General features: G+C 29.5%; 5 protein-coding genes across 5 annotated transcripts; 2 read left to right on the top strand and 3 right to left on the bottom strand.

The window, feature by feature from the left end:
* Positions 1-1,593: 1,593 nt before the first annotated feature.
* On the bottom strand, positions 1,594-5,151 carry LOC107167740 (acid phosphatase type 7). Its single transcript, XM_089225147.1, has 9 exons — positions 4,783-5,151; positions 4,031-4,225; positions 3,754-3,962; positions 2,934-3,031; positions 2,682-2,859; positions 2,458-2,600; positions 2,222-2,393; positions 2,005-2,142; positions 1,594-1,885 (listed from the first exon to the last, which is right to left on the bottom strand). Exons 1-9 carry the CDS (start codon positions 4,880-4,882, stop codon positions 1,811-1,813), a joined length of 1,308 nt encoding a protein of 435 aa, XP_089081273.1. The 5' UTR covers positions 4,883-5,151; the 3' UTR covers positions 1,594-1,810.
* Positions 5,152-5,339: 188 nt separating this feature from the next.
* On the top strand, positions 5,340-7,266 carry Rpn3 (regulatory particle non-ATPase 3). Its single transcript, XM_015516935.2, has 2 exons — positions 5,340-5,495; positions 5,564-7,266. Exon 2 carries the CDS (start codon positions 5,566-5,568, stop codon positions 7,039-7,041), a length of 1,476 nt encoding a protein of 491 aa, XP_015372421.1. The 5' UTR covers positions 5,340-5,495; positions 5,564-5,565; the 3' UTR covers positions 7,042-7,266.
* Positions 7,064-10,920, bottom strand: Tip60 (Histone acetyltransferase Tip60). The gene is made up of 9 exons (XM_015516936.2): positions 10,565-10,920; positions 10,446-10,503; positions 10,299-10,367; positions 9,948-10,216; positions 9,740-9,889; positions 8,184-8,267; positions 7,796-8,120; positions 7,565-7,727; positions 7,064-7,492 (listed from the first exon to the last, which is right to left on the bottom strand). The coding sequence occupies exons 1-9, from the start codon at positions 10,598-10,600 to the stop codon at positions 7,276-7,278; spliced, it is 1,371 nt and encodes a 456-aa protein (XP_015372422.1). The 5' UTR covers positions 10,601-10,920; the 3' UTR covers positions 7,064-7,275.
* A 220-nt stretch (positions 10,921-11,140) lies between these two features.
* LOC107167755 (U3 small nucleolar RNA-associated protein 25 homolog) lies at positions 11,141-13,301 on the top strand. Its single transcript, XM_015516937.2, has one exon. It carries the CDS (start codon positions 11,546-11,548, stop codon positions 13,235-13,237), a length of 1,692 nt encoding a protein of 563 aa, XP_015372423.1. The 5' UTR covers positions 11,141-11,545; the 3' UTR covers positions 13,238-13,301.
* Positions 13,302-13,365: 64 nt separating this feature from the next.
* mRpL17 (mitochondrial ribosomal protein L17) lies at positions 13,366-14,324 on the bottom strand. The gene is made up of 3 exons (XM_015516938.2): positions 13,985-14,324; positions 13,658-13,868; positions 13,366-13,578 (listed from the first exon to the last, which is right to left on the bottom strand). The coding sequence occupies exons 1-3, from the start codon at positions 14,180-14,182 to the stop codon at positions 13,436-13,438; spliced, it is 552 nt and encodes a 183-aa protein (XP_015372424.1). The 5' UTR covers positions 14,183-14,324; the 3' UTR covers positions 13,366-13,435.
* Between the last annotated feature and the right edge of the window lie 9,347 nt (positions 14,325-23,671).

The raw sequence follows: 23,671 nt of genomic DNA, 5'->3' as shown, positions 1-23,671 counted from the left end.
CATCTAGTGACAATGTGGTCGATCGACAGGTCCACGTTGCAAGCGTCACATAGTGGAGCGGGTTCCTTGGTGATGAGGTATGAGTGGGTGAGATGAGTGTGTCCTATTCTGGCACGGGTTATAATGACCTCATCCCTTCTTTTGAGGAATTGGGTTTTTATCCAGGTACTTATTAAGGGTATTCCAGTGTCGTTATGGATTTGGGCGTACCATGGTGCTTTTATAGGGAGATCCTAAGGAATTTGTTTTGGAGAGTTTGGATTTTTTAAATTTTAGTGGGTGAGGCTGCCGCCCAAACAGGGCAGGCATATGTTAACAGCGGCCTGATTATTGAGGTATATATAGAAGGAGTGATGACTTGATTTGTAGTTTACTAGTGAGCAGGGGCGAAAGCAGGGGGGGGGGGTTAAACACCCCCCGAAATAATAGGTACAAAAAATAAATTATCTGACCTACAAATGTATTAGTGTATTACTTATAACATTTCAAAAAAATTAAAATAAATTATTAGTTATTAAAGAGTTTCCCTTCTCCCGTGGTTTGTAAATTAATGGATACAGTAAAATCACCAATGAAATGTATGATAATGCAGTTTCGAAGTGAGTATGACAGTAGGTATGTTATAACTTATTAATAACTGATCGACATCGAAGGCCGCCAATCCGATGATGTAGGTACGTAATGTAGACACACACTGCCACTTGTTATGCTTAGGTTCAATAAAAGTTTCAATTAAAATATACTAAACCTACTTTCCTTCCTTATTATTATTTATGCCTATAAAGTATATCCCTACATAATAATATGATATTATGTATGTATATTTTTCATCTAAAATGTTTAAAATTAGACCCAAATTATTGTAATTATTATAACATACTGTAGGGACTAGGTCGAGACTACAGAAGATGCCTAACCAGGATTAACAAAAAAACATTTATAACATTCTAATATTGTATACAAACATTTTTAAAATAAAACTCCATAAATGATAATCCTTTTCATACAATCATGTCCTTGTCTTGGGATAATTATTCTTCTTTTTTGTATTTTATCTATTATATCTATATTCTATATCTATGAACAATAAAACCCTAGACTAGGATGAAAGCTGTTGCACTGTTCTACAACTTTTTGGTATTCTTTTGTCACTAACAGTTTTCAAATTTAAAACAGCATGCAAAATTAGTTTGAATCTGGCTGAACCAGTTATTACTGGTGTTTAATTTTCTTACAGACAATTGGTATTTACTATTTAGTTTATTTAATGAACTAATGTTACATAAGAAATAAGTTATGATTTCTAATAAAATCCAACACTAATCCGTGACTATTCCAATCAATTTTCAATATTTTTATTTTTATTTATTTTAATTATGGATATTAATTTACAATAGTTATTGACATAGGTAAAACAGTTAAAATATGAAAAATATGGAACATTTGGTTCAAATAATAATTTGTATTAATATTATTATTTTTATTTTTAAGAAACAATCAGATTCCAAATGAGCAACCTAAAAATATTCAGTCTAAGTATTCTACCATAATGTTATAATTAAAAACATATTATAAATAAAAAATACTAGGTAATTACATATATCATACAAAGATTATATTTTTTATCATAACATACATTTTTAAAAGGTATTGTTGGAACTAATTGATACTTACTAACAAAAGAACATAATAGTTTATAAAGAATAATGTTTAATCTGTGTGTGTAGAAGTTATTGAATACTTAGTTATTTTATAAGCTTATATTATAATATTTAGATATAGTTTCAAAAGGATTTGATTAAGTTAATAATTATTTTGATGTTGATTTTTCATAAGGTTTATGATGGTCCTTGATAAGCCAAATATGATCTATCACCTCACCATCCTAATCAAAAATTATTTCATTAAATTGTATTATTACATAAATATATACATAACATATTAATACAATATGCAATATGCATGAGTAAACAATTTATAAAATATGTTAAATAATATTAGTACCTTGTCATCAGACACTTGTTCAATATATAAATGTGTACTATTAAAAATCTTCATACGGCCATAACCATAATCACTACTTCTAATTGCTGACCAATCTGGAGGGTTTGGAATAAAATTGTCAGTTCTTTCTTGGCAACCCTGAAACCACAAAAATTACTCATAAAATAACAATGCAAATTATTATAATAACAATAGGATAATAAAATGTTTTTCTGACAGCAGAACCAGATGTAATATGAACCGGAGCTCCTGGATTTTTATATGGTTCTAAATAAGAGCCATTATAAACAGTATGGTTGTACACAGGCCACATTCTTTCATAAGTATGTTCATGGCCCCAAAGGCACAAGTCAACTCCATTATCATGAAATAGATTTTCTAACCCAAACCTAAGTAAAAAAATAATTATTTATTACTTTTTAAACAACTTTATATCATTAGTAATGTACTCACCAATGAAGTAAAGGGAGACCAACTCTAGTGATTGTTTCATGATATGTACAATCATCTTTATCATCATCAGAACAATACATTGGTCTATGACCATAAACAATTATCCATGGTCTTTGTTTTCGGTTTTCAGGTTTATTTGCTTCCTAAAAAAAAAAAATAAAAAAGTAGATGATAATATGACAAACTTTAGAATGAAGGTAATATATAATATCATATAAATTTACTTTTAGATCATTAACAAGCCATTCATATTGTAGAACAACTGGTTTAATTCCATAATAAAGGAAATAGTAAAATTCTGTAGAAATACTAATAAAATGAGCGGGTCCTAAATTAAAACTATACATCATGTTCTCATAGCCACCAGGCATACTGAAACGAGCTTTATAATTGCTGAAATTACTGCAAAATCACATTATTATACATTAATATTTAGTATTTATTAAAGTATTTTAATTATTTAGTTCAAATCTAACTATTTTTGCTCGTGATTGCCAGGACAAGTCATGTATGGTACATATGAAGCTACAGGTTCCAACTGGCGCATGAATTCATCTCCAACTTTGGCATTTTCCTGTGAATTAATATTTATTCAATAGTAATGAATAATAATAATTTATTTACGCTAATGACAGAAATAAAAATATTCTTATACAACTTTATATTAATTCTTGCACTTCTAATTAGCAAAAGAATAAAAATTTATAAAATAAATATGCAATTTGAACAACATTAAGCAATTGCCTAAAACATACTAATTTATTATTTAATTAAAAAAAAATATTCATATAAAAAAGCCTTTTTAGCTATGAAATAATTAAATAAAAAATATAATATTTTAAACTTTAAACTCAAAGTGTGTAATAAAAGAAAATATTCATTAATTTAATAAAAATATTTTACTTATATAAGAGGAATGTTAAATAGCAATTAGTTGAAACCGGTAAAGTGTTTGTTATTTTTGATTATATAAATATGCAATTTTAAAAATAAGTTTATAGAAAAAACAAGGAGGGAGATATTTAAAATACAATATTATATTCAAATAAAAACTAAAAAATTAAAGTTAATAAATAAATAAATGATTGATTGTACACATGTTATATTACATAATGAGTACAAATTTAAAAGTAAAACCATGAAAAATATACTATGAATAAAATAAATATCTAAATAGTTACTATACATAACTATATATAGTTATATATATATAGTTACATATTTGGTTTTTTTTTTATTGGGAATGGTTAATACGATATAAAAGTATTTTTATCTATTTTGGATAGTTATACTTACGCTATCCATATCATATGCAAAATCACCAATATGAAGTATCATATCATAGAGTTCTCGTTCAGTTTCTTCTTGTAATCTAGGAAGTGACTGTGCATTTACATTACCCAAATCACCAAAAAAAGCAAGGCTAGGTGACCAATTGGTATCACTAGGAAAAGTTTTAAACCAAAATCGAGGAGACCAGCCTTGATGACTTCCACAGTAATACACTATATAAACGTAAAATTGTGTTAATAATTACTACTGGAAACTAGTTTTTTTTTTCAAATATAATTACCATATTTACTGGACGGTTGTAATCCAGAAAGCCTAACGCGGTGTATATATTGAGTACGATGAAGTTCACCACCATCTACAAACAATGTAGAAATACCTGTAGCCTTAAGAATTGGTCCGCTAATTCCATATTTTACCACTGATTCTTCTGTATTGTTCCATGTTGTCCATGTAACAACTAACTCAGTTTCAGATTCTAACAAACATATTTAAGATAAGTAAATAATAGCTTAAGATATTAATTTATCAATAAAACTCTTTTTGTCATTAGTAAAATCTATAATTTTAGTATGTACGAAGAATATTAGATAAATAATATTAAGGTTGGATATATCAGCTTATCAAAATATAATTTGGAGCATAACCTACTGATTATTTTTAGAACAATTTCAAAATTAAACTTATAATTTGAATACTTTGTTTTACTATCTAGTTATAATTAAAAGTATTCCGAAATAATCATACAAGTTTGTAATTTAATAACAAACACAAAAATAGTAATAATTACATGATCATACAGTTGTTCAGATGTATAGTACTAGATAAAATTTTGAAAATGGAAAAATCATTTTTTGTAAAGCTTATAGGTACCTATTTGTATTATATATATTATGTTTAAATACATAAATGTACATTTTTATGTTTTTGAATACTTATTACTTTTAATTTTTCTCCTATAGTGAATTCAGTAAATCCATATAGAATTTACACAATTCAATTGCTTACTTATGGTAAGAAAAACTTTCAACTTACCGCCCAATGATAAATGAATCTGTTCTGGTTGATACCTTACAAGAGGATCTGCTGTGCAATAGACAAAGAGTGTCAGAATGACTAATCGAAAAATCTTCATTTTGGTTTATATATTATAATTTTTCAAATAAAATCACAGGAATATCAAGTTATATTAACTTTATCAAACAAATTTGATTCATTGTGGTATTTTAATTATAACAACAGAAATTTATTTTAATTTGACTTTTAAACACAACAATCAACTAACATTGAGTTGCACACTATTATGAAACTAAATACTTATCCAAATACGATTTGAGTACTAAACTTCCTGTTGGACAGAAGTACAATATTCAATAACAATAATAACATTATATTTCATATTATTGTTTTTAGTTGAATAAATAAATAAATAAGTTTTGATAATAAAAAATATCTTTTGTTTTGATAAGTGATAAGCTATATCCATTCTTAGATCATATTATTATCAGCCAAGTGGACAACAAGGTGACATATATGAAGTTAGAACCATTAAAATTATCAATAATTAACCTAAACTCGAACATATCTTCATGCAATTATCTTTAATTTCTCATGGGCCGTCATTATTATTTATTTGGATACCTATTTGGAAATTGGAATCTACAACATTGTCAAAGTTTTTCGTTCATTTATCATTTATTTTAAAAGTTTATTCTGTTTTTGAATCTCGATTTCGTCAAATTTTCACAGTATATAATCTTTGTCATTGATGTATTAAAAGTAGAAATTTCTTTTATATTATCTTATTGTGTTTCAGCCATGGCTACCACAGTCGCTACAGTTGATGCTATTCCTGATGTTGAGATGACAGATGTGTCAGATTCCCAAGATAAAAAGGACGCAGCAGTAATACAAGAAATAAGAGATAATATTCGACAAATTGAAAAGGCCGTTCAAACGAAAGAAGCGCGTTTCATGTTACGTGTCTTGCGTTCGTGGTCAGTTACCCGGCGCAAGCTCAATGCTGTTGTCTTGTGGTCGGTCATCAACGGCTTCTACACACACTCTGCTTCTGACAAAGAACTATTATTGTCATACGTCACTACACCGGCTGACATACCTGAAGCAATCAAGATGCGCACAGGTAAAAACGCAACAGGGGCTCTTCTACCTGAAATCGATGGCTATATCCGCTTGTTAGTGTTAGTTCAACTGATCGATAAAGAAGATTATAAAAGGGCAGTAGAGTTTTCTGATTTACTGATGGTAAAATTAATCGACAAAAATAGACGTACCCTAGATTTGATTACTGCTAAAGCATATTTCTATCATATGAGATGTTATGAACTAACAGATCAACTACACAAAATTAAAGGGTTTCTTTATAATCGTCTAAGAACAGCAACGCTTAAAAAAGATTATGAAGGGCAAGCCGTGCTTATTAACTGTCTTTTACGTAATTATTTGCATTACAATCTTTACGATCAAGCTGATAAGTTGGTTCAGAAATCAGTATTTCCAGAACAAGCAAGTAATAATGAATGTGCTCGTTTCTTATATTATCAAGGTCGTATTAAGGCTGCCCGTCTTGAATATTCAGTAGCACACAAAAATTTAGTTCAGGCTTTACGTAAGGCCCCCCAAAATTCAGCCGTTGGCTTCAGACAAACAGTGCAGAAGTTAGCCGTCACAGTGGAATTATTGCTAGGAGATATTCCCGAAAGGCATATATTCCGTCAAGCTAGTTTGCGTAAGGCATTGATACCATATTTTAGACTAACCCAGTCAGTCCGTTTAGGAGATTTGACAATGTTTAGTGAAACACTAGAGAACTTTAAGAAAAATTTTCTCAGTGACCACACTTATATGTTGATTGTACGTTTACGTCATAATGTTATTAAAACCGCCATTAGAGCTATTGGTGCGTCATACTCACGCATTTCAGTTGATTACATTGCTGAAAAACTTGGGTTAGATTCTCCCAAGGATGCCGAATTCATTATTTCTAAAGCTATTAGGGATGGTGTTATACAAGCGACCATTGATCCTGAACACGGATACGTGCAGAGCAAAGAACCAGTTGACATATACTGCACACTTGAACCACAGATGGCTTTCCATCAACGTATATCCTTTTGTTTAAATTTACACAATGAAAGTGTTAAGGCAATGCGTTATCCTCCTAAATCATATGGCAAGGATTTAGAATCTGCTGAAGAACGTCGTGAGCGTGAACAACAAGATTTGGAACTAGCTAAAGAGATGGCCGAAGAAGACGACGATGGATTCCCTTAAATATAAAATTAGAATAATAATGTTTTCATAAATAATTGGAGTTTTAATAGTTTTATTATTATAATTTTTTATATCTAAATTCTAATATACATACATTAAAATGTATAAATTAATTGTAACATTAAGGTTTCTCATAAATCATAATTTATATACATCTTAAGGGTATATTAATTTCAATGTGTAACAAATTAAAATGTATGATTCAATAAAAGATACAAAATTAAACATATCTGTTCACCATTTGGCACGTTTCGACCAGTCTTTAGGATTCCAATGTAAACATTTTGAGTCAATTCGAATTTTCCTCTTTTGAAATGATTCAATGTGTGAAGTAATTATATCTTTATTTATTGATATGATATATTGTCCTTTATAGTAATTAATCAAATTGAGTATCTGTAAAGTTGAAACAACATCTTCTTTTTTTATGCTAGTCAGCTCACAAATTTCACTAAAAATTATTTAAGAAAGTTACATATTAGATAATAAATAATAGCATAGTATATAGGTAAAATATATTTACTTGATTGTGATTTGTGGTTTTTCGTTATCCGGCATTGGTTTCACGGTTAACAAGATGTCTAAAATAGTTTGACTCCAATAACTACGATAAGATAACAAACCTAAATCTGACAAAGGTTTTTCAGGGGTTCCAGTTTTGCCTTCAAATTTTGATAATTCGTAACCTAAACAAACAGAACAAATTAGTATTTGTATGAGTGTTTAATTTGTTAAAACTGTATATTCTACATACTAAATTCAATCAATAATTTCCCATAACCCTTCCTCTGGTAAGGCGGTAGTGTAAGAATGCAAGCAACATTATAGTCTTCTGTAGATTCTTTTTCTTTGGAAAAGTATCCCACAATATGGAATCCTTTTAAGTCATATTCAGTCATTACATAAAATAAGAACGGATCAGTGTCATAATACAAAGTCTTGTGGTCAAGAAACAGTTTTGCCAATAAACACAGGTTTTGAGAGTAAGACTTATTCTTACGGCCATCAATCTCAAAAAATGAAATTGATTCTTTTCTATATATTTCTGTACCGGGTGGATGTCTCAAGTTACATTTTACCTAAATTTATTTATAAAATTAATAATAAATAAAAGAAATTTTAAGAAAAAAATCAACACTTACACTGTGTCGATAAAGTGAAGTTCTACTTTTCTTGAATTTTAAACAAAATTCACAGATAAATATGCATCCCAAGTTGACCATTTCCTGCCAGTATAAAATGTATTAATCATGAAATATAATGATATATTAATTATTTGTCATAGATTCTGCGCTGTTATAAGGGTCGGGCCACACATAGCGGTCGATCCGCAGCGGTTCAACCGCCAGATTACCGTTCACATATGCGCGGTCGAACCGCGTGCGGTTATACCAAAGTATTGAGTGATTGAAAAATTATTATATTTTAAAACTTAGTAATTAATAGTACCATATACTACAGTTGACATGCTCGTAATACTACTGTTGACATGCACGCTGTTCCAAAAGAAAATACACCAGATTTTCATGTATTTTATAATAGATTTGATAAAAAAAATTAAAATTATATTTTTAAAACATCAGTTTTTTTTTACAAATAAAAAAACAGTGTAATTTTAGGTTATGAAAGTTACTAGAAACCTTAGGCCCCACTATTGGAATTCTTTTTTTTTAATGCAAATGATCTCTGAAAAAATGAACCGCGACTATGTGTGAACGGACAAATTCAAAACAATGTGTTTTGATCATTTGGGCGGTCGAACCGCACGCGGGTCAACCGCGACATCTTGCGGTCGATTTTTCAACCGCAGCAATTTCCGCGGCTGAACCGCGTAAGTGTGAATGCGTATTGGGCGGTTGCATTTAAAATAAAACAATTTAAATTTGTTGAGCAGTTGAACCGCTGCGGCTTGACCGCTATGTGTGGCCCGACCCTAAAAGTATTTATAGTTTAAAAATACATATTTTATGTCCTTAGACAGTGTCAGTGAAGAATTTTGTGGACCTCGTAGCCCATATGTATTAATTTATACTATCTATATTTCTTTATTGCATAATTTGTGGCCTGGTGCAGTTGTACCGCTTGCACTGTTAGATACTTTTTAGAACTAACAAAAAATGCAAAGCAATCAAAAGAAAATTGGATTAAATTTAAACATATGAGGGGGGCTCCGTACCAGTATAAGTTCTCAGTACTTTTTTAAAAATCAATTTTGCCACTGCAGGGATTTAATAATTTTAATTTTCACCAAGCATTTTTATATACGTATTATGAAATTTAATGAGTTACAGACATTTGAAATTTTCTAGTTTTTTATGATTTATAATTAGTTAAGTAGTTAGTAGCAACATTTTCAAATAATTATTTGGTAGTAAAAAATTCTTAAAATTTTAATTTTAATAGCTTGAAAATTTAATTCTAAATTCCTCATAAATTTTTTATACCTAGGTAAATTATATTATAATTTATTAGTTATTCTTGATATTTTTGGTAAAAATTACTAATTAGTTCAACCTAGGTACTGTATAATTAATATTAAAATAAATAAATTATAAAATAACATCAGAAAATGAGGCTGATACACAATTGATATCTCTACTTAAAATTGTTTTTTGAATGTAATAATTTATCAAATTTAATACATCCATAAATCATTCAACAAAAGGGTCTACACCCTTTTTTTTAGTTGTATTTTTACCTGAGGATATGGAGAAAAATACCAAGGGCTTATTCTATTTAAACCAAGTTCAATCATTTCTACATTTTTCATCCGGGTGACAACATCATCATGTTGCATAACCATTGAACCTGTCTGACGTGGTGTTGGTGTTGGTAAATCTTGAGAATCCTGTTGAATCAATAGATCATAAGATATTCTAACTCACAAGACACAAATTTCAACTCACTTCATTATCAGCAATTTTTCTCTTTCTAGAAATTTTCTTTTGTAACGCAGCAGATAAAACTGTAGCATCATTGTTTGGTACTGCAGGTGGTAAACTTAATGGAGAAGCTGGTCGACTCTGAGACAGTATTGACACGTTTTCAACTTTTATTTTTGGGGTACTAGCACCAGTACCAGATGTTCCAGTAGTCATACCATCTTTTCTGGGATATTGGACTTTACGTGTATCTAATCGTTCTTCTGTTACCCATTCGTCTAATCTTTTATTATCTTTAATATTAAATTAACAATTTATATAGTTTGAACAGTATCTATATTAGTAACAAATTATTTTAAATTAAATTTAACTTACAATCAATATAATGGACATAATAATACCGTGTCGTTCCAACGTCTTTGATACTTATTACTTCTGCTAGTGCTAAATAGAAAAAAAAATTGTTTTAAATCTACAATACTATTCTTGATGACTGACCATCATAGGTGCTGATTTACTTACGCCAATCATCACTGCTATGCATCCTCACAGACAGACGGCATCCTTCCGTTAACAAATTCTTAAAAAAATAATTATATAAGATAATATTATGTTTTCAATAAAGTTGAATACACACTCACCACTGAATCGCATAGAAAATCGGGCTCTTCCTTCATGATTAAATTATATATTTTTTGAATAATTTCTGTTCAGTAAACTTATCAAAAAAAACTGTTGTAGTAGTAGATTTAAAAATCTTTTATGATGTCACTTTTAGTGAGTTGAGACAAAAATTAAACGCCAGAACCATTATTACCTTGCCAGAACGGACAGTGGAGAGTGGACAATTATGATTTCAGTCATTTCAGATTTGCAGAATGTACATTAAATGATTAAATTCTTAATTGATAAACGCTAAAGAGCCGCTAAGTAATAAAAGTTGGATCGTAAATAAAATTATCAAAACATAAACATTAGTGGTTGTTGTAGTAATTACGATTGATTATTGATACCAGCTGCAGCTGCATTGCAGGCTACTTTATCATGGGCTGCAGCAGGCTGTGAATTGTGATTATATGTTTTATCACAGAACATGTTTTATTGACGAAAATGTAAAATCATGGAATACCAAATAAAATAATGGAACACAAAATGTGAATTAAAATAATCTCAATAATTGTGTAGTGATAAATGATTAATGATATCCCATCCCTAAAGTAAACAGTAACCAGTATCCACACGTGTTCATGTTGGAAATTTACTTTTTTATTTTTTCCCAAATTTAAAATTTCCAAATCGGTTAACCTTAATTCTGAGAAATGTACGATTCATTTTTTTATTAGTTAATTAATTATTAATACAATATTGCGTTAGTGCAATATTGGCCACCCCGTGGATACTAGTGATACTACCCATCACTAGTCGTATCAGAACCGAAAGAAAAGTTTCATTAAAAACCGCCAAAAGACCTAAAGAGCGATATTTGATTTGACCGAATTTTTTTAGTACACCATTCGGTCGCGATCCGCACATTTGACAGATTCGTTCATTTTGAAATTTGATTCTTTCAGACATTCAGTCGCGACCATCGCAACTATAGCGTTTTGGAGGTGAAATAAAACATGGAAGAAGATCCATTTTTAGCTCGTTACACTTACGATTTATCTCCGGAATTAATTACCTGTTTGAATGACAAACCTCCACTCGAAGAGGAAACTGTTTTAGAGTGGTCCGAGTTGGGAAAACTTATTTTCAAAAAACCAAAACTAACAATAGTCGAAGACCGTCGAGTCAAGGCGTTGGAAGAAACTCGACCGTTTGCCAAGCTGCCCAATGTTCCTGTTGCCGTTGACAGTGTTCAAAAATTGTTTTTGCACAAACAACTCACATCAAATATAAAAAACGTCAGTAAATTCCAATTAGAACTATTGTCAATAATTACTAGGTATCATGATTTCAGTTACACCGAAAGAAGTTTTGAAAATGCAGAAGAATTAAGGTATTGTTACTGTATACATGCAATTAATCATGTTCTTAAAAGTCGAGATATTGTTGTAGAAAATAACAATAAACAAGACGGTGATGAAGATGAGTTGCGTGATCAAGGGCTTACTAGACCTAAAGTTTTAATTTTAGTCCCATTTAAAGATGCAGCATATCGAATAATAAACATGATGATATCTCTTTTGTCTCCCAAAGAAAATTTCAATGTAGTGCACAAAAACAGATTTGTAGAAGAATTCACTGGTGGTGAATTGACGTTACCAAGAAAAAATCCTAAACCAGAAGATTTTGAGAAAACATTTGTTGGAAACATTGATGATGCATTTAGAATTGGTATGGCAGTTACTAAAAGTAGTTTGAAACTGTATGAGAATTTTTATAACTCTGACATAATAATAGCATCACCACTTGGCTTACGTATGATAATTGGTGCTGAAGGAGAGTCATCTAGAGATTATGATTTTTTGTCATCTGTGGAAGTGCTTATGTTTGATCAGTCTGAAATATTTTTGATGCAAAATTGGGATCATGTGTTACACATCATGAATCATTTTCACCTTCAACCAAAGGAAGCACATGGTACAGACTTACAGCGAGTGCGTAATTGGTCAATTAACGGTTTGTCTAAACATTATCGGCAAACAATATTATTCTCATCATGTAAATTACCTAATTTGATGGCAATATTAAAGAATAGATGTATAAGTTATGGTGGCTCAGTTAGTGTTGTAAATCCAATCGTAACTGGTACTATTAGCCATGTTGTCTGTAGTCTTAAACAATTCTACCATAAACTCAATTCAAAAACACCAACTGAATCTATTAAACAAAGATTTGAATATTTTATAAATAAAATACTTACACAACTTCAAGCCTCAAGTGAAAAACATGTCTTGATCTATATTCCATCTTATTTTGATTTTGTGTGTATAAGAAATTACTTGAAAACGGAAGATTACAGTTTTGTACAAATTAGTGAATACACCAAACCTGGTAAAGTAGCCAGAGCCAGGGATTTATTTTATCATGGAGAATGTCAAATTCTGCTATATTCTGAGCGTTATCATTTTTATAACAGAACAAAAATTCGTGGTATTGAAAATATTATTTTTTATCAATTACCCACATTTGCCAGCTTCTACAGTGAACTTTGTAATTCAATCATAGACAACGATGGCTGTACTCGAAATATTACAGCACTCTACTCGCATTATGACGCATGCGTGTTGACTTCAATTGTTGGAACTCAAAGAGCTAAATACATGTTGACTTCAGAGCAAAAAATACATATGTTCCATTCAGGAACATAATGTGGTTAAATCTATGTTTAAAATTATATTTTTCAATAATAAAAAAAAAAACTTATATTTTAAATGATAAGTTATTTAGCTTGTGTTTTCTATATATAATAGACAACTACAAAAAAAAACTGAAAATATAATGGTTATAATCAAGTATTTCTAACTAATAACTGTATTTACACAAAATAATATAATATGTTTATAGATTTATTCTTGTTGTTTTTCAAGAGATTTGGTTATCTCCTCATATTTCTCAGCCCTATACGCTTTTTTTGCTTCATCCAATAGAATATTATGTATAAAATTTCTTTGATCTGATCGCTGAGGCAGAATTGCTGGAAACGGATTACCTACAAGTGACATGTTAAATTTTTGTTATTATATTATTATACCTGAAATAACTCAAGTTGTCTAATTAATAAGCCAAACCTTTAAGTTCTAGTACTGAACGAGGATACACAATTTCTGGGTATGCATTTGGCGCCCTGTATAACATTGTGTATGAAGTCTGGTAATCATTAAACCGCGGTACCAGTACTTTAAACAATTTATGTATCAACTGTTTTTCTTCTATCCAATAGTCGGCCATCTCCATGGTTGGTTTGTGTGTATCTCCATGCCTGATGGCTTCAGATATCAACTTAACATAAAATCATAAACAAAAAAGTATGAAAAGAATACCTTGAAAAAGTAATCAAATGTATAATTGTATAGTTGTGTTTTAACGACAGGGAACAGTGGAGAAAAATTACTCACTCTTTCTGCATACCCTCTGGTCTCGTCGGCCAACGTATAATTCAATTCTAAACGTTCATACTTGAAAAGAGCATTAACAGTTTTACGCAACTTATTTAACCGACCCTGTGGTCCTTCGGGACATTTTAAATTTTTATGTCGAGGACTAACACGTATTCTCAGTTTAGACATTAACTGTGAAACTTCCGCTTGATTCATCGTGAAACAATTCAATCGTCCTCAATTTCTCTTAAATATTCCAGCGAAATCGTTAAGACGTTAACCAAAAGGACAAAATTGCAATTTTATGGTAATGAAACATCAAAAATATATCGTACCGTTATCATTCAACGAAAATGTAATTATTAATCATAATTCTATAGATATCAGTATATCACTAAAATGTGGACGACAAAATTATAGACATCCCATTTGTATAACGCTGCAGTGTGACCATGCAGTACAACTCGGTTGGTAGCGTACAATAACTTTGTCTTGTATACCACGGTTTGTAGACGCCGGAAGAACAAATATTTAAAAATGTAGTATAAAAAAAAATGTATGTTTCATGATAATATTTACAATAATATTATAATGTAGAAATGTTTGCTTATTTGGTAACCAAATTAAATAATTGGGTTGTTACCGCCCTGCTATCATATACCAAAATGCCATCTTAAATTCAAAAATATTGGTTATTTAAAATTGTGTAAAGTTATCCTCAATCATGGGTTACCATGAGCTTAAGTGCAATGTATGGTATTTTTATTGTTGTTATTTGTTGTTTATCAGTTATTTACCCTGTAGTCCATCATATTTTTATTTTTGAGCAAAATAATTTATTTTTTTTATTACCCACCATGGCTGATTCAGAGTATGATAAGTTAAATACCTATGAAACAAATTTTCAACATGAACTGTGTACAAAACGTGATCTACATGTTATGAAGAAATTCGAATATTAATCAGTCTACATTAATATCATTCGCATGAACCTAATTCACTGTTGACAATAATGTGACCGGTCAAAAACACACCAGTACGGCAGTACACACTACACACAACGGACATACTCGTCGACAATATTTAGTACGCAATCGCCAATCCGCATTCGTCTTCGACTGAGTTCAACCGGTACCATGAAGTCATGAAATATGTAAATCAAAACAAGAAAAGTCGTCATATTATTATATTAATCATCATTTGAGTTGAACAGCATCAAGATATCAGATATCATTCACAGCCGCACAGGTGCGATCACTGAACTAAATAAATAAATACATATATATATAGTTCAATGGGTATGATACAAAGAAAACTATTATAAAACAATAACCAAAATTATTCAACACTATTATTCGATTTATTCCTCTTTTAATTTAAAATAATTCAATATAGAACATAAACTTTCATAGTTTCCTGTATTATTATGATTTATGCGATGTATGTTAACGCAGGATATTGGTTTTTTTTTTTGGAATGAATCAGTTTTTTACGAAATATTATGCATGGAAACAGTGAGTTCCAAACTTGTATAGCTATTAATAAATTTATTTTCTTGGAACTAATTTATGTTTTTTTTTTTTTTTTTTTATTATTAACGCGAGAACCTTAAACTCTATTATAACTTATAATTAATTATTTTCATTCTGTTCTATGTAGACAAACCATACCTGCGTCCTACAAATACATATTATTCACTTATATCAGTAACATCATACATCAAATTTACTATTAGAGACATTAGAGTATTAATTTGGAGTACATACATATGATAATCAATGAATTATAATATCATGATTCGTAGTTCGTACCTAAATGGCTAAATCGTAATTTCGTAATACCTCCTAATGTACCTATATAATTACGGTATAAGTAATTAATTAATAATTAATAAAAAGTAAATTTTGTCATATTAGTTGTTCACAATGAAATCAACCGAACTGTAAAAAATAGATGGTCTGCTTTATTATATATTATGCTGTTTTTGCGATTAGTCTGTGAATGCCTATGCAATAATGATTATAACTATTGCTCGGAAGTCGGGACTCGGGAGCTCATTGATGCACGTATAACGAAGTAACTAGGCCAATTTAACGTATAGCTACAACAGCGTGTGCGGAACATACTATAAGTTAACTATAACCTAACTTCAACTGAATTAAAAATATTATTCAAGATGCTTGATGTCGTTACATCATGATTATACTCCAAATGGCGCCTCTGTCCCATCTCCCATATAATCCTATGAAATCGCATTTATATATTTATGTACACATAAAATATACAATATAATCGTAGGATATACGCAGCGCCTTCAAGTTACAAAGTACCGGCCGCCATAACGGCAAAACCCCAGCCAAGAATAGCAGGAGCAGCCCAATATCCTCTAGGACAAAAACCAGGTATGGGCTCCTGGTTTCATATTTAAATAATTCTTGTTCAATAACAAAAAATAATTCATATCTGTATAATAAAAAATAGGTATAGCAACACAAAAATCTTAAAAGAGACTCATAAATTATATATTTGTAACATAAATAAAATTGAAATACCTTTGGTGAACCAAGAAATAATGGTGTTTTTCAAGCATAACCTGTTTTAGTGTTTTACACCCAGGCACAAAACCATGGTATTAAACTATTAAAATATAGTAAGCAATAATAACTCGTGTGTCGCGCAGATAGAGTACGCCATGAAATAGATTGACGCGACGGTGGCAGCCAAAAGGATAAAAGAAAAGTCAATCGATTAATGTCGAGATTATTGCTATAAAATAACATTAAAATATATCGTAATTCATATTTATACAAAAACTATATACATTTTTAAAACAATATGGATATTTTAATAATTTAATAATATTATACATATACACACTATAACGTTTAGTTGGTTAACCAACTCGTGAATTACATCGTCTTTACATTACCTACCTAATATTATAAGATAATAATTGTTATCAACGTGATTAAGTATATTGCATGTTATTATATTAAATTTGGTATTACCTTTCCAGCTAAGACGTTTGAAATAAACATTCTGTGGTGAATCAGGTTATAGTTAATTAAATAATATAAATTATAAATATGTAATTAGTATACTTGGATAATATATATATTGATATTATTAGGACATAAGGTTATTCAATTATATAAATGTCTAACATAACCTTTAGTTAGGTTATAAATTTATAATATTAAAAAATAGGTAACATTTTAATAAATTCATGCATTTTTTCTACATTAAATAATATGCATGCATATCCATCATAATTTATTAAATATTTGATATAATTAAAATTTTCAATCAGAAAAATTAGAAAAATAAAAATATATTGTTGCATATCGTTCTATCGATGTAATTAAACCATAAAATGAATGAATTATTTGTTAATAGCCGCCTTGTTGTAGAATATAGGCCATATTTAAGAAATATATTGATAAAAAAAATTATTCCAATTTTGATAATATGGCAACTAAATAACTCACACTCAACTATAAGTCTATAAAAGGTAATATAATATAATAACACCCTATGCGTTTTTGAATTTTAATATTTTTTGGTTTAATAGAAAACGTACGAATTATTATTATAATAATAATATTTCAAATAATGCTATTATTATATGTTTTTACACAACTATCAGCATCCAGTAATCACTTAATTTTGCAATTCTAATGAAATCGAAGTACTATAAGCTTAAGGTATAAACAATAGTCAATTGACACTCAATCTGCGGAAACGCACTGTGCGTACGTACCTGCTCCAGTTACTAGTTCCCGGATGGGTGACCCAGGGCCGTAGCCAAGGGCGTCCGCAGGGGGGGCAAGTAGGGGCATCTGTTCCTTGGCTTTTTATGGGTTAATTATCATAATCACTATGTAATATGTAGTATAAAATATCACAAAATAAATATTTTTGAATAACATTTTTTGAAACGATGAGTAATCTGTAAACTTTGTAGGTAAGTAGTAATAAACTTGTATGCATTAGTAACTATTTCAACTATTTGGATCAATCTACTTTTATTTGTAACCTTAAAATCATTATCATCATTGGTGCTCCCGAGCTACGGTTTAAATATGTTCAAAAGAATCTAACTTCTTCCCTGAATATAGGTATTTAACTGTTCATTACCAATCACGTTACATATTTGGACACTTATTTAATTTTTTTTTTCATTTTATATTATTTTATTATATATTAAATTATTTATTTTAGTCGACAAATGCTATGTGGATCTTTGTCATCGGTTTTCGATGCACTGTTTTGACATATATTATGTGAATATTTAATAGAATCTCTACTAGTATTTATAATCATTAATCAATATTGGTATATTTGAATTTTGAGTAGCTATTTTTAGTGGGTATTAATTAATAATTATGTTTTCCCGAATGACGACGGCGATACTGAACAATGCAGCGGTGCTATTTCCGATAATAATAATGTAATAATTTTTATTTTTATTTTTATTTTTTTAACCTACCATAACTGTAAGTCTGTAACTAATGGTCATAGTTGCCGAGTTTATTGGATCAATAAAATATATATATATATATACATATAATAATATAATATTATTTGTGTTGTTACTAAAAAAAAATAATATTGATTTGTTTTAATAATATTTAAATAACCGATTTCAACAAATAGTTGACCTACCAAATGGTTTGGTAGTTATTATTTATTTTATAGAAGCTACAAACATTTAATTTTATAAATAATCTAAACTTATCAAGTCAATGATTACATTTTATTTATATAAAAAAAATGCATTCGTTAAGATAAAATTGCGGGCACGCCTATATTCCTGCGGACGCCCTTGGCTGTAGCTAGGTCTTTTCTATGGGGAGAGTCCATATCTCTTTCATACTGCCTCTTAAAGAATTTCCTAATAATCCCACAAAGTAAAATGCATTCAATGATTGGAAATAATTTGTCACTATTTTGATATATTATTTAAACTCTTATCAATTATCACAATGCACTACATGCACTATCAATACACCTTGGGTACTGTACTATAAATTTACTACAATAACTTATTCTGTTAAAAAAAATATATATATTTTAAATTTTAGAATAAACTAGACATTTTTACATTTTCTACTTAGTTAAAAGCTAAAGGGGTGGTTGAACCCCCTAAACCCTCCCCGTAGCTACGGCCCTGGGGTGACCACCCAGGAGTTTTACCAATATATCCTTGCAACACATACAAAAACACGTGTTACAACCCTACCAACTTAAAAACCTACAAACAAAAATAACACCTACCGTATACCACCCCACACCCAATGAGTTATGTTTCCGCGGGTTCCCCCTAAAATAAAAAAATAAAATAAATCAATTGAATATAATTTTAATTTTCAATGTCGGAAAAAATGTATAGGTAAGCGCAATTGTAATTTTTTTGTATTAACTTGTTTATTTATAATCAATATAAAAGCATTGCTATAAATTATAAATATTGGTACATGGATATTTATGTTTATAGCCGATGCCGATCATAGAACTGTGTAATTTTGGAATTGTTTACGTTTTCTTTGAAGTAGGTATGCAGTTAAATACATATTTTATTTAAATTAGTTATAACTGTTTTGCTTGTATGATTTAAATGTAACTGTATTAAAACTATTTATATTATTCATTTTATATTAACACTATATAATGATTGGATCTCGAGATATTATTTATTTTCAAGGTTTGTAGTATTTACTAGTGTTACTACTCATAGGACTTTCAATACGATTTCTAATTTGGTAGGCCTAGACTGCTTAGAGTAAACAGAAGCCAAGTTCAAAAATACAGTGATGTATCACTTGTATACAATGCCTTGCAGTGACCGCGAAGTATTTTTATCTGTTGAGTTTTATAGTCTATGCTCTATAATAATAATAAATACATAGCGTGGACGCCAATCGAATATTAATAATATTGTATAAGTATACACCCTTTGTCTCTTACCTAATGATCGAAACAAAATATTTATAACACATAAACATTTTTATTTCAAAATATACAGTTTTATTGCTTAAATTTATTTATGAATATTCATTTTTATTACAAACCTTTACTTTTGAAATCGAAACAATAAAATTGATAGCGTTAGTATGCTTAAACCGGATCAATTTGAAATGTGCTTAAAAAATTACAGAATCTTAACAACTCTTCAGTCGTTAGCAAAAACTTTCCCACACGGTATCCTATAATATTAAACCATTATGGTTTAATAAATCACATAATGCGTTATCACTCAACACAACACACCAATTCAGAAAATTCTGAATAAACAATATAAATAAAATACATTATCGTATAAAAGTTAGACATTATTAATGATAAATCGATTAGGTAACTAATAAATTATAATATACTTGTATTACCTATTGACTGTGACGTGAACGACAGTAGGTTAAGAAAGCAGAAAAACTAAAACAGTACCTACGATAAACGCCCGACAATAAATTACTATGATATATATTATATAGGACATAGGTACGTCAAAAATATTACAAGTTCGTACACAGGTCACAGATGACGTATACGCATAATTATTAATTAAACATCCCTTAAAATTTTGGTGTCTTGTAGGCAGACTTTTATTTAAAAACTATTCCACCTAGTTACATTACTTCCCTTCCCCCTCATCGTTTTCAGAAAACAAGTATCGATTACATTGTCCTCATAATATACGCATTTCAAAACATTAATTAGCGATTAAGTCTGAATACAAGCGTCTAGTGACAGGGAATCCAAATGGCTGCAAGTCGCAAGATGGGCAGATGGCCGACTCCGTTATCATTATCAGTTATCACAGATTTTAATAGGTATAATTTTATTCTAAAAATAGTATATATTATATTATATTGTTTATAATTCCAGGTTTATTAATAATCTATAATTATCAAAAATGATGATATTTCAGTTAGTTATTAATAAGCTATAACCCTCATAATACATAGAAAAATTTATATATCCCGAGAGTGACATCCATAGGCCTCCGTAACATAATTAACAAAAACCATAAAAAAAAAATAAACAACAAACAATTAAAACAATATTCCAAGTTGGTACATCAAGAAAAGGGAGGAATAAAACATTTAAAATCTTAAATTCAAGTAGTGGTATAAACTTACACAGTATTATACATGTAATTAAACAGACAAGTTTTTTAACAATTAGTAAAAATTCATTTTTGATGATCATTCATTCAAACATAAATATTTTCAGAAGTATTTGATGTACTGACTACTGAGTACTGAGTTTATTTTACCTGTTCAATATTTAAAATAAAATAAAGTAATCAGATACTTTACTGTCACTATAGTAGTATAGTATAATAAACTTGGAATTTTTATATTAGACTTAGAACACACTACTTAGAATACAACTCTGGTAGAAATAAGGTAGGGAAAGAAATATATTATTTTAAGACATGAAGTGATGGTAAAATCTGTGATAACTGATAATGATAACGAAGTCGGCCATCTTGCAGCCATTTGGATTCCCTGTCACTACTCACTATAATATGCACAATGTTATATTATACGAGCAGATAAGAAAAGCTGATACAACAATTATTTATAGGCCTGTTCGTAAATAATAGAGAACTCAGAGAAGCTATTATAATTTACATTGTTGTGTTTCATTTGTAAGTGATCAAAGTAATAAGGTAAATTTCCTATGGGATAGCGTAATGCGTAATGTACCCATAACTTAATATGGTTGAATAGATAGAAAAATATTATCAATGAGAATGTATAATAGTAGACGGCCGTGGCGAAATGATCTAATATATCAATTTAACGTGCTAATGCTAGAGCTACACTGTGGCGTACTATATTAATCGACTAATATACATACTGTAATATCATACTACGTACAACTAAATAACAAGGCATATTATACGCATTAGAGGCTTGAGCATAGGTACCTAATAAAGCACCGTTTACACTGTGTACCTAAAATAATACTTATTGTCTTGTGCGCACAAAGTAATAATATACGTATAAGTCTTCTTGGAAAAAATATACGCAGTGTATTTGAATTGTATGTGGTTGCATATTTGGAACATTTTGAATTTTTATGCATATAAAGCATTTTTCTAAAATAAAATGCATATTTATGAAAAAATAGTACCTATTATGTTATTAATGCTAATATTACTATAATACTTAATGCTATGTCATATGTAAAACCCGCGGATGTGAAAAGAAAAAATTAGCCTGAAAATCGAAGTGCATTTTTATTTAAAAATGTATCCAAGACCCAAGTCTTTAGTATTTAACATTAATTCTCCGTGTAATTTTGAAATATTATAAAAATATAATAAATTTGTTTTATTTGATTTTTGTTTATCCATTTTTATTTAGATGAATGAATATTAAAGATGCAACATACTATTGAAATTTAAAAGTATCATACAAAATACAATTAAATTATATCAAATTGACTTTTAATACATTTTTTTGTTATTAATATACCTTATTAATTATTTAATGAATTATAAACATTTTTAAATTAAATAAATTTAATTAAAATGAAATTTCGTTCACATATTTTAAGTGCATATTTGAATGAAAATCAGTGCAATATATTATATTCATGCATATTTCCTAGATTTTTAGCCCATATATTTCCGGGCCCTATTTATCAGTTTGAAAATGTATGGGAATTAGAAATGGTTTTAGCGTAATGTACCTACTATATACAATTATTTGAAATTTGTTATTACTGTGGTAGCTGTTCGTATAGTTCGTGCAGCGAGGACGCTTAGTGGTCACTATTGGCACTCTCAAGCTGCATGTAATTATGACAAAAGGCTGTTAAAATATGTTAATGAAAATTTGGGTGCGTAAAATATTTCAAAATATATTATATTCCACGATTAAATGATGAAAAACAAACGGCGTCATAGGATTCAAAGCACTCCCTTCAACTCTGGGAACAATTTTTATTTAATTTGTACGAATATTTTTCAAGCCAGTCTCTAAAACTTTAAACATATTTGGATGCCAACGCAGTGGCATGGACAGGAAATATTGTTATGGGAGCCTCAAGTCGCTGAAGATAATTTTATTTAAAAATAAATAAACGTTGTAAAGATGATATATTTATATAAATACCTATGTTCTGTTCAATATTTTGAAGGAGCTTCTAGAATTTTTGTGAGGATTTGCCCCAAGGCCCAAGTGTGAAATTTTTGGTAATGTCCCAAAAAAATAAAGAGGCAGCTCATTTTTTGATTAATATTTTTAACTTGCTACTTATTTAGTTAACCAAGTTTGAAGTTATAGATAATAAAAAGTCAAAGAAGGGAACGTCATATTATGATCTCTGTGCTGCAACCCACTTAGTCCCGCCCTAAATCTCATCTTACTTAACTCTCCCCCCATATTTGAACCACTGTAGCTCAGCCTAACTATCAAAATGTGCCGGATCCATGGGTTCGGCTGAAACGCATACGTCGCAAGTCACATTACGCACGGTGTATCGCCTGTATCGATATGTGAAACGCGCGGTGATGAGTTCTGAACCACACACAGGCACACATTTTACGTCGCTACATTACGGCCATAATAAAGAATATAGGTAGAAGTTTTTTTTTAATTTTATGTTTAATAATAATAATATTATCATACAAACAGCTTGTGCACGACTGAAGGCCCACAAGAGGTGTACCTACGCGTATATACGGAGAGC

The sequence above is a fragment of the Diuraphis noxia genome, unplaced genomic scaffold (assembly GCF_037042655.1).
Source record: "Diuraphis noxia isolate RWA-SAM2 unplaced genomic scaffold, SU_Dnox_SAM2 contig0004, whole genome shotgun sequence".
Lineage (NCBI taxonomy): Eukaryota > Metazoa > Arthropoda > Insecta > Hemiptera > Aphididae > Diuraphis > Diuraphis noxia.
Note: the sequence above shows the minus strand (reverse complement) of the source record. Positions and strands in the feature narration are given on the sequence as shown.